Below are 11284 nucleotides of genomic sequence, written 5' to 3'. Positions count from 1 at the left end.
ACACTGGAAGCTTCTGTGGGTGCTGGGTGATTTTCTGTTGCTTATTTTGGTGCTGGTTATATGTGGTCACTCTGTGATACTTCAAACCATACACTTGTACACTTTTCTGTATTGTATACTTCAATTAAAAATTTGCTTAAAAACAAAAAGTTTAAAACAACTTTCCTTGCAAAAAATTGGTTTAAGGTTTAAACAAAAATAGGTTTAATCATGGTCTATGGCAAGTCTTAAGATTGGATAAAACTAAATCCCAGAGTGAACAATTACAGTTAAAGTAACAACTCAATTCCAAGGATTTTCTAGTACATGTACAATGTCACACAGAGTTGGCTTATGCATGCAAATAAGATAGCAGATATATCCAAGTATACACATATTGTCTGCAGTTTTATTTAGTTCTTCTTATTTCATCATGTACTAATTTAGAAAGAATCTACACCACCCTTTCTGCAGAACCCTTTCTGGACTAAAGATTTTATCAGTGGCATTATCTCAAATATTTTATCAGACAAAACATTTTCATAAATTTTTGTATGCCCATGAATACCGTTTTTCCCACATGGAAACCAATTATCCTCTCATATACATACACATATGGGTGTGTGTGTGTGTGTGTGTGTGTGTGTGTGTGTGTGTATTTTTTAAGACAGGGATTCCCCTATCATCCAAACTGCAGTGCAGTGGCACAATCACAGCTTACTGAAGACTCGACTTTCTGGGCTCAAGTGATCCTCCCACCTCAGCCTCCCAAGTAGCTGGGACTACAGGCATGTGCCACCACACCCTGCTAATTTTTTGTAAAGATGGGGTCTCATGTTGCTCAGACTGGTCTCAAACTCCTGGGCTCAAGCGATCCTCCCACCTCAGCCTCTCAAAGTGCTGGGATTTTACGTATGAACCATCCACGCCCAGCGCCTCATGTATTTTTAACATTTATATTAAATATAAGGTGTCAAATATTATTGTAAGACTAAATGGATTTTAAAGTTTTAATGAAGTGATTGTGCGAGATGATTGAGGTATTGACTTCAAACACTTTGTTCAAAAAAACCTTCAGATTACAAAGGAAGACATACATGAGGCCAACAAAATATGAAAAAATGCTCACCATCACTGGTCATTAGAGAAATGCAAATCAAACCACATTGAGATACCATCTCACGCCAGTTAGAATGGCGATCATTAAAAAATCTGGAGACAACAGATGCTGGAGAGGATGTGGAGAAATAGGAACACTTTTACACTGTTGGTAAGAGTGTAAATTAGTTCAACCATTGTGGAAGACAGTGTGGCGATTCCTCAAGGACCTAGAAATAGAAATTCCATTTGACCCAGCAATCCCATTACTGGGTATATATCCAAAGGATAATAAATCGTTCTACTATAAGGACACATGCACACGAATGTTCATTGCAGCACAGTTTACAATAGCAAAGACCTGGAACCAACCTAAATGCCCATCGATGATAGACTAGACAGGGAAAATGTGGCACATATACACCATGGAATACTATGCAGCCATCAAAAACGATGAGTTCGTGTCTTTTGTAGGGACATGGATGAACCTGGAAACCATCATTCTCAGCAAACTGACACAGGAACACAAAATCAAACACTGCATGTTCTCACTCATTGGCAGGTGTTGAACAATGAGAACACATGGACACAGGGAGGGGAGCACTACACACTAGGGTCTTTTGGGGGGCAATAGGGGAGGGACAGCGGTGGGTGGGGAGTTGGGGAGAGAGAGCACAGGGAGAAATGCCAAATATAGGTGAAGGGGAGGAAGGCAGCAAATCACACTGCCATGTGTGTACCTATGCAACAATCTTGCATGTTCTTCACATGTACCCCGAAACCTAAAATGCAATAAAAAAAAATAAAAAATAAAAACAAAACAAAACAAAAAACAAAAAAACCTTCAGAATATCTATTTCAAAGTAGTAACAAAGACCAATTTAAAGGGCAGTAACCATTTTTCCCCCAACTATCTAAATGACTCAGGTCAAACATAGATGTGTTCTTTAGCTGAACTTCAATAAAAAGGTTCATTTGTTCTTAAGTTTCTAAAACAGTCACTGAAAACAGTATTGAAAAGGTGAAATCAGTAACAGGTGTTCTCACCTGTAAGGGAGTGGCTATGTGTTAGGGTACCTGCCAAGCTTTTAAAACTTCTTCCTGTTAAATGATAGAAGGCTATGATTTTTATCTACTAGATGTGCTGACATAAGATTCCACAGTTTGAGGCATGCCCGTTGACCAAGGCAAACTCCCAAATTAAGGAAATTTACAGGATAGGGAATCAAATGTATTCATTTATCTCTCAAAAGGTCAGAATGCTTTTTTATTAATTAGGTCAAACATTTTAAATTAGCCCTCTGTATCCATGGGTTCCAGATCCATGGATTGAACCAATGACAGAAGGAAAATACTTGGAAAAAAAAATTGCATCTAAACAGGCAGATTTTATCTTCCTTTGAACAATACAGTACAAGTATATACATAGCATTTACAATGAATTAGGTATTACCATGTAGAGATGACTTAAAGTATATAGGAGGATGTGAATACTATATGCAAATACTATACCATTTTATATCTCCGACTTAGGCATCTGTGGATTTTGGAACCTGAGGCAGGTCCTGGAACCAATCTGCCTCATGGATACCAAGGGATGACTATACTAATGACTCTCATTTATTAGCTGACACATGTAAATTTAAACATAAGAAAATGCAACAAGTGATTTGAACCTGAATGCAGAGAATAAATACTTTATTAACTGATTACAGTTCAAAGTCACAAACAAAAAAGGGGTATATTAAGGCAAAGCCAAATATATATATATGTATAGACAAATCCAAAGATTGTTACCTCTTTACATTTTAATAACCTCTGCATTTTTCTTTTACACATTTAGGCAGTGTGCTTTCTTTTCTTCTCAGTTAAAGAAACACCTTGACCAATATTTCTAAATCATATTGTGATGACAACTTACAGATAAGTGATTGAGACAATGACTAGTGTATCAAACGCTATCTGATGGTTCTCTCAGCATTTCCGTGTGGTGGTATATTTATGTTGGTGTGCTAAATCTGACGATTTTTTTCCCGTCAGCAAAACTGACAAATTTTTTTAAATGATTTAAATAAGTTATAACTAAAATAAGCTTAGACTTACAAGTCAGTCAAATGCCCAAATTGCATGTTTTCTGCCCTTCTCCTAAACTCTTTTACGTTTTAAATAGCCTTTAGAATATGATCAATCACATGGTTGTATTTCAGATCTGAAAGTTTTGAGATTTTCAAAATCAAAAATTACTTCCTTATGCAAAATGGCAATGCAAATAGCAATCCTACATAATGTAGAATAATTTTTCTTCTATATAGCTCCTTCTAAAAAACGGGCAACCACACACACACACAAGACATACATTTAGTCCATCTGAAGCAGCACTCCAGCTTTCTAATTCCATTTTTGAAGGAAAAGGCAGAGGCATGTTTACATTATCCCAGAAAACTGAATAAATGGCTTTATTTGGTATCTTCAAGAAGCTTCTCCTTCCGTAGGAGATGTAGGTGTTGTGGGAGAAACTGTAACTGGTTTTCGTGTGATTCTGTCTAGTTCTGCATGAACATCTAAGACAGGCTTCTGGCCTACATTGAAGAGAAAGAAAATAAACAAGATTTACATATAAGTGAAAGTATTGTTTTTACCAATATCTCTTCATTTAAAAATTGCTAACACTTTCATTAACTTTAGCACACCAAGTTATATAAATGACCCTTAATTTTAAAATTTTAAGCCAGGCACAGTGGCTCATGCCTATAATCTCAGGACTTTGGGAGGCCGAGGTGGGAGGATCATTTGAAGTCAGGAATTCGAGACCAGCCGGGCCAACAGAGTGAAACCCTGTCTCTACTAAAAATACAAAAATTAGCCGAGTGTGGTGGTGCACACCTGTAATCCCAGCTACTTGGGAGTCTGGGGCAGGAGAACTGCTTGACCCCAGAGGTGGTGGTTACAGTGAGCTGAGATCACACCACTGCATCCCAGCCTAGGCAACAGAGACTCTAAAAAATAAATAAAAATAATTAAAATTTCAAGAAAAAACAAATTTCTTCATTTTAAATTACAGATCTGTTACCAAATGGAGGTAAAACTGGCACCTATCATTTAACCTCACAAAGTTTTTTGTTTTTTTTTTTAAGGCATGGGACAATAAGAACAGTGAAATAGAAAATAGCAACAAAAATTTAGCATTTGGAGAGGTGAATGAGTGGTAACAACAGATGACAACAAAAATGTGGCAAGGATATGGAGAAACTGGAAATCTCCTAACCTGCCAGTGACAATTTAAAATGATACATACAGCATTTGGGAAAACACTTCAGTAGTTCTTCAAAACCTTTGTTTAAACAGAGGTACTACATGACCCAGTAATTCCACTTAGGTATTTACCGAAGAGAATTACAAACTTGTATCCACACAAAATTGGATGTTCAAAGCAGCACTATATTAATAATAGTCAAAAAGTAGACGAAACTCAGATGTCTATCATCGAGTGAATGGATAAATGAAATGTGGTATAGCCATATAATAAAATATTTTTCAGCAATTAAGGAATGTAGGCCGGGCACGGTGGCTCATGCCTGTAGTCCTAGCACTTTGGGAGGCTGCGGTGGGTGGATCACTTGAGGCCAGGAGTTCAAGACCAGCCTGGCCAACATGGTTGAAACACTGTCTCCACTAAAATTACAAAAATTGGCCAGGCATGGTAATGGGTACCTGTAATCCCAGCTACTTGGGAGGCTGAGGCAGGAGACTCACTTGAACCCTGGAGGCGGAGGCTACAGTGGGCTGAGATCACACCACTGCACTCCAGCCTGAGCAACAGAGCCAGACTCTGTCTCAAAATAAATAAATAAATAAAGTATTGATACATATTACAACATGTATGACCCTCAAAAACATTTGTTAAAAGACATACATTGAGCTGGGGATGGTGGCTCACACCTGTAATCCCAGCACTTTGGGAGGCTGAGGCAGGCAGATCACTTGAGGTTGGGAGTTTGAGACCACCCTGACCAACATGGAGAAATCCCGTCATAAAAAAAAAAAAAAAAAAAAAAAAAAAGGCCATACATTGTATAACTCCATTTCCATGAAACGTCCGCTAGGCAAATCTGTAGAGGAAAAAGATAAGGTTCAAGGTTTCTTTTGGGGAGATAAAAATGTTCTAAAATCAGATTATGGTGATGGTCTACCCAACTTTGTAAAGATACTAAAATCACAGAATTATACACTTTACATGAGTGAACTTCATTATATCTCAATAAAACTGTTATTTTTAAAGAGCGACTTGCTCCCGTTAAGTATACCTGACTTTTTGGCGGATGGTGGTAAACCACTGCTTCCACCTCCAGCCGCACCTGCAGGGCTACCACCACTCACACCAGGGCCTCCTGGAGAGCCAGTCTTTTTACTCAATAAACTGTTGAAGAAATTTGCCAGGACACCTTCACTTGTAGCTCCAGCTATAAAAAACAAAAAACAAAATGCTTTAGTCAAAACATAAGACTTTCCCATAAATTATTATTAGAGTAATCACACATAGAAAATGAATAAACTTAAAATTTAAGAGTTTTATATTCCAAATTCAAGTCTAGTTTGATCTTTTGATGCTGAGTAATTTCTCTAATCTACTTATATATAAAACAAAATGAGTAAACTTTAAGAGTGTAAAATATTTAAAAATTAGAATGTTAATTTTAAAAGGCCAGAGGTATTTTAAACAAAAAGATGTTATATACTATTATCTCCCATTTGAAAAGGATTCTTCAAAAATAGAATTGTTGAGAAATTGCCTCAAATATTATGAAGTTACAGAATCCTATGTGAAAACCAGAAGTTCCCAGAAATAAATGGGCAAAAGATAGCAATAAACAACTCACAGAAAAGAAACACAAATAGAAGGAAAATACTAGGGAAAATAACTCTTATTAGGTAGTATTTAAAGCGTATTAATTAGGTTATAGCAAAACTCTAACACTCAATGTTGATGACATGCAAAGTTGAATAATCCATTTGAAAAAAATATTATCAAAGGCATAAAAACATAAACTCTTTGACCTACTAATCCTACTTATGGCAATTATTCCTACAGAAATAACTATTATGCATATAGTTTTTTATGTTAATTGCAGATTACCTATTATAGTAGAAATATGAGTTTCCTCAATGATCTACCAGGAAAGTGATTAAATATAACAAAACTTTTTTCATGGAAATGATAATACATCACAAATACACTGTAAAATGGTTTACAATCTGGTTAACTATGAGATTACATATCCACAGAGACAGAGCCTAGAAGGTATTGCACAAGAATGAAAATAGTTATGGTAAAAGGTGGAATTTTAGATAGATTCTTTCTACTGTAAAATGTATTGTCTGGTTATCTCCTAGAAAGAGATGTACCTTTCATGTTTGGATCAATTTTTTTTGACCCAGCAGGGATGGGTGACACGCTGGCAACATTGGATGACACAGATCTATTTGGTGTTCGAGGGGAGCCTCCTGGGACTCTTGGTGAGGCATCCTATGTAAAAATAGGAAAAGGCAATTATAAAAACCTGAAATTTTCACTGTTCTACTGGTACTTTTACACTGCAAGCCATTGACAAAACTGTTAGCAATCCTGTCCTCATTATTAGAGAATGCCAGACAGAGGCCTATCACATTTTAGAATACTAATTTTTCCTTTCATAGAAAATAAAGAACATATTGAGTGATGATGTACAGTTGTGAGTATAAGCTTGGGAGTCAGATTTAGTTTCCAATCTGGACTTGTGTTCTACTAGCTTTATAATCTCAGGCAAGCCACAATGTCCTCCCTAAGACTCCCATTTCCTCATTTGCAAAATGGGGCTAGTAACAGTCCTGCTTCATAAGACGGTTGTGAGGATTTGTAAAACGACACATAAATGCCTGAGTACTGACACACAACAAACGTTACAAATAGATCTTTACACTTAAAATCTCACAAATTAGAGAAGAATTCTGAATTCAAGTTTATACCAAAGCACACTCATATGAGATATGTATATAATTAAGAAAAAAGAACTAGAACAGTATGTACTGCATTTTAACAATTTTGTTAAAATTTGTAATACTGACCACAGGCCTTCCAGCTGCAGTTGGTGGTTGCTTTGCTAAAAGGGACTGAAAAAAAACCAAAAGAATCCTAGTTTAGACATTCACAGCATATACCAGTGTATTTTAAAAGAAAATGTACATGAGAACAGTTTACTCATTAACCATACTAAGTCTGCTTCTGATATAATTTCATACCTGTAGCTTCATAAGAAACACTTGATCATCTTCTGCCATAATTTCTTTCTCATGTACAAACTGAAATGAGCAATGCATAAGTTTAATATATTATGCTAATGCCACTAATAACTTATTCTCTAGATTAGACTAATTAAAAAACAGTTCAAGAATTTGAACATTTCCTATACTGTATTTATATGCACATGAGTGAGCTGCCCTACCCAAGGCCTCCGGCAGAGCTGTTCAGTAACTAGCTACAATTCTTGAAATGTTCTGTATCTGTGCTGTTCAATACGACAGTCACTAGCCACCAGTGGCTACTGAGTTCTTAAAATGTGGCTAGTGTAACAGAGGAACTGAATTTTTACTTTTATTTAATTTTACATTTAAAAACCACAAAAGGTAAGTGGCTACTGTATTGAACAGCACAATCCTAGAGCCACAAGCGTATTAATCATGCTTATAAATTTGCTAAACAGCAGTTAGGGTGTTTTAAAAGGACCAGTAATATCCTAGTTAAGTGAAATGCAACTTGTCCCTTGCTTCTCTGAAATAAAAATATAATGGCTCTTCTCTAAGCTGAGTAACTAGGAAAAAGAACTGCAAAAGTCTCCTGCTTCTATTCTTGCTGTAAAATACATACCCAATCTATTTTTTCCCCAGGAGCCAGAGTGATTCTTTTAAAAGGTTAAGTCAGATTATATCACTCCTCTGCTCAAACTCTCAATTGCTTTCCATCTAACTCAGAATGAAACCAAAAGTCCTTACTGTAGCCTAATGATAAGAACCCACAATAATTGAACTCTGCCTCTCATCTCCCAGCACTCTATCCTTCCTCACAGCTCTTTCCTGCCTGTCTTCCTCATACATTTCTATCTCAGGGCATGTGCTATACTTTTAGTTCCTTCTGCCTTCAGCATTCTCCCCTCTTATATCAAAGACCTTCCCACATCGTTCATAAACAGCATTCCTCACAGCCCAGTCCTCTCGCTCACTCTCCCTACACCCTGTTTTATTTCTGTAGCACTTATCACTACTTGACAGATGATCTATGTATTGGTTTATTATACATATCACCTCCTTCCCATTTAGCACTTAGAACCTAAATAGGGCCTAAAGTGATGCTCAATAAATATTTGTGGAATAAGTAAAAGAAAAAGACAACTTAAAGAAGCATATCTGTTGGTAAAAGAATGGGAAATATTTTTGTTATTTTATTTTTATGTATGCATTTCTTTTAATAGACATCTAGACCAAATATCACACCAACTGATTTTTCATTTGACCTTTTCTTATTACCAACAGTAACTCACAAACAGAAGATGGATGCTTTATGTTATGAATGTTTAGATTCTTAAAAGTCTTATATGTTAAATCAAAATTATTTTTTCTTGATATATATATCAAGATTAAAGTCAGTCAGTAAGAAGTACTACAGGTTAGGTATCCTTCATCCAAAATACTTGGGACCAGAAGTGCAAGTATTTCAGATTGCTGAATATTTATATTAATACCTATCAGTTCAGCATCCTTAATCTGAAAATCCAAAATGTTTCAATAAGCATTTCCTTCTGAGAGTCATGATGGTGCTCAAAGTGTTTCAGATTTTTGACCATTTTGGATTTTCAAATTAGGGATATTCAATTTATTTATGCAAATACTCATTTTTTTTTTTTTTTTTTTTTTTTTTTGAGACGGAGTTTCGCTCTTGATACCCAGGCTGGAGTGCAATGGCGCGATCTCGGCTCACCGCAACCTCCGCCTCCTGGGTTCAGGCAATTCTCCTGCCTCAGCCTCCTGAGTAGCTGGGATTACAGGCACGTGCCACCGTGCCCAGCTAATTTTTTGTATTAGTAGAGACGGGGTTTCACCATGTTGACCAGGATGGTCTCGATCTCTTGACCTCGTGATCCACCTGCCTCGGCCTCCCAAAGTGCTGGGATTACAGGCTTGAGCCACCGCTCCCGGCCCCGCAAATACTCATTTTTATAGAGCTCTTCAGAAACATCTCTATCTACAGAACACTATACACTGCTTAACATGAAATCAAGATATAGGAAAGCAGTGTATCTACTGGGACCTGATTTAATAGTTTGATATGTTATAGTCAAGACTAAAGCTGAATATAGAAAATTGGAAGTTCCTGGATAGCTGTGAGCTAAAGTGGGTAACTAACTGCAGAGAAGATCCAAGATCTACCCCAATAGATAGAACCATGAGAATTATTCTAGCAATGTTTTTTTGGCTCTCAACCAAGTTCTAGGTTGGAAAGTTCACAGCTTCTACCTATTCAAACTCTCTAAGAGCCACATATTCACTCATGCCAATCCATGATTTCCAAGGCACTATGTACTAACAAGTGCTATTATTAATATGCCAAGGGCTAAGATTTAATTAGCTGAATAGTTGATTTATATTTTGCTAAAACAAATCCTTATGTAAACTGTACATTAGAAACACACCCAAATTATACTTAGAAAATCTCCAGATGGCAAAGGACATCCTTGCCTTCATACCTTCAATCTGAAAGTATAGACTTCCCCTCAGTTTAGTCTAAAGTCTATCTATTGAGATTATTTACTAAAATGGTTACCTTTCGAACAGGTGGTTTAGTTATGATGTCTTCAAAATTATCTTCTGCTTTTAATGTTTGAAAATTTTCATGTAATATTCCTATTTTCTTATCATTATCCCACCCTGCTGGACTAGAAAGGAATACATATGATAAATTCTCAAGCATTTGTACAGCCATTTGTTCGTTCAGTCCAAGATCATGTAAAAGGTACATTTTTATGAAGTCAATCTGAACAATTATGGAAAACTAATTAGCTTTTTATTATGATGTCACGTTTTACTAATTTCTACTTAAAATGAAAGCCTGGGCAACACGACAAAACTCCATCTCTACAAAAAATATAAAAGAAAAAAATTTAGCTGGGTGTGCATGGTGGCGTGCACCCGCAGTCCCAGCTACTTGGGAGGCTGAGACAGGAGAATTGCTTGAGCCTGGGAGGTGGAGGCTAAAGTGAGCTGAGATCAAGTCACTGCGCTGTAGGATGGGTGATGGAAGTGAGACCCTGTCTCAAAAAAAATTACCAATATTCTTATCTTAAAAATGTCATTAGTGTTAACTTGTGAGGCGGGGGGCAGTAACTATTATCTCCCAATTTTATGTAGGTATTTTTTTTTTTTGAGACAGAGTCTTGCTCTGTTGCCCAGGTTGGAGTACAGTGGCTCAACCATGGCTCGTTGCAGCCTTGGTCTCCGGGCTCAAGTGATCCTCCCACCTCAGCCTCCCAAGTAGCTGGAACCACAGGTCCATACCACCATACCTGGCTGATTTTTAAATTTTTGGTAGAGATGAAGTCTCATGATGTTGCTCAGGCTAGTCTTGGGCTCTTGAGCTCAAGCAATCCTTCCACCTCAGCCTCCTAAAGTGCTGGGATTTTAGGCATGAGCCACTGCACGTGGACTATTCAGGTAACTTTTTTTTTTTCTTTTGAAAACAGTGTCTCATTCTGTCACCTAGGCTGGAGTGCAGTGGCGCAATTTCGGCTCACCGCAACCTCTGCCTCCCAGGTTCAAGTAATTCTCGTGCCTCAGCCTCCAGAGTAGCTGGGACCACAGGCGTGCACCACTACACCCAGCTAATTTTTGTATTTTTTAGTAAAGAGGGGGTTTTGCCATGTTGGCCAGGCTGACCTCGAGTTCTTGACCTCAGGTGATCCACTCGCCTTGGCTTCCCAAAATGCTAGGATTACAAGCGTGAGCCACAGTGCCTGGCCAGGCAACTTTTTAAAATCATGTCCAGATCAGAAATTTGGTCATTTATGTATCATAATCAATTAAAGAATAAGTAGATACAATGCACTAATATATGCACCCAGTAGACAGTTTAGCTATAATAGCAAAAACCTTTGAAAAGGGCTCAGGCCAGCAGTAAATCTAA

At 37.2% G+C, this 11284-nt stretch overlaps 1 protein-coding gene across 1 annotated transcript in view; it reads right to left on the bottom strand.

Annotated features, from left to right (window-relative positions):
- Positions 1–2758: 2758 nt before the first annotated feature.
- DYNC1LI1 (dynein cytoplasmic 1 light intermediate chain 1) overlaps positions 2759–11284 on the bottom strand; it is a 41850-nt gene continuing 33324 nt past the window's right edge. The window contains exons 8-13 of the mRNA XM_012435570.2: positions 9929–10040; positions 7354–7413; positions 7180–7224; positions 6481–6601; positions 5382–5537; positions 2759–3656 (exon numbers count right to left, since the gene is read on the bottom strand). Coding sequence (XP_012290993.2) covers positions 3547–3656; positions 5382–5537; positions 6481–6601; positions 7180–7224; positions 7354–7413; positions 9929–10040 — 604 coding nt within the window. The 3' untranslated portion in view covers positions 2759–3546. The remainder of the gene's footprint in view (positions 3657–5381; positions 5538–6480; positions 6602–7179; positions 7225–7353; positions 7414–9928; positions 10041–11284) is intronic.

Source organism: Aotus nancymaae, unplaced genomic scaffold (assembly GCF_030222135.1).
Source record: "Aotus nancymaae isolate 86718 unplaced genomic scaffold, 86718_ANA_hifiasm-v0.15.2.pri h1tg000019l, whole genome shotgun sequence".
NCBI lineage: Eukaryota > Metazoa > Chordata > Mammalia > Primates > Aotidae > Aotus > Aotus nancymaae.
Note: the sequence above shows the minus strand (reverse complement) of the source record. Positions and strands in the feature narration are given on the sequence as shown.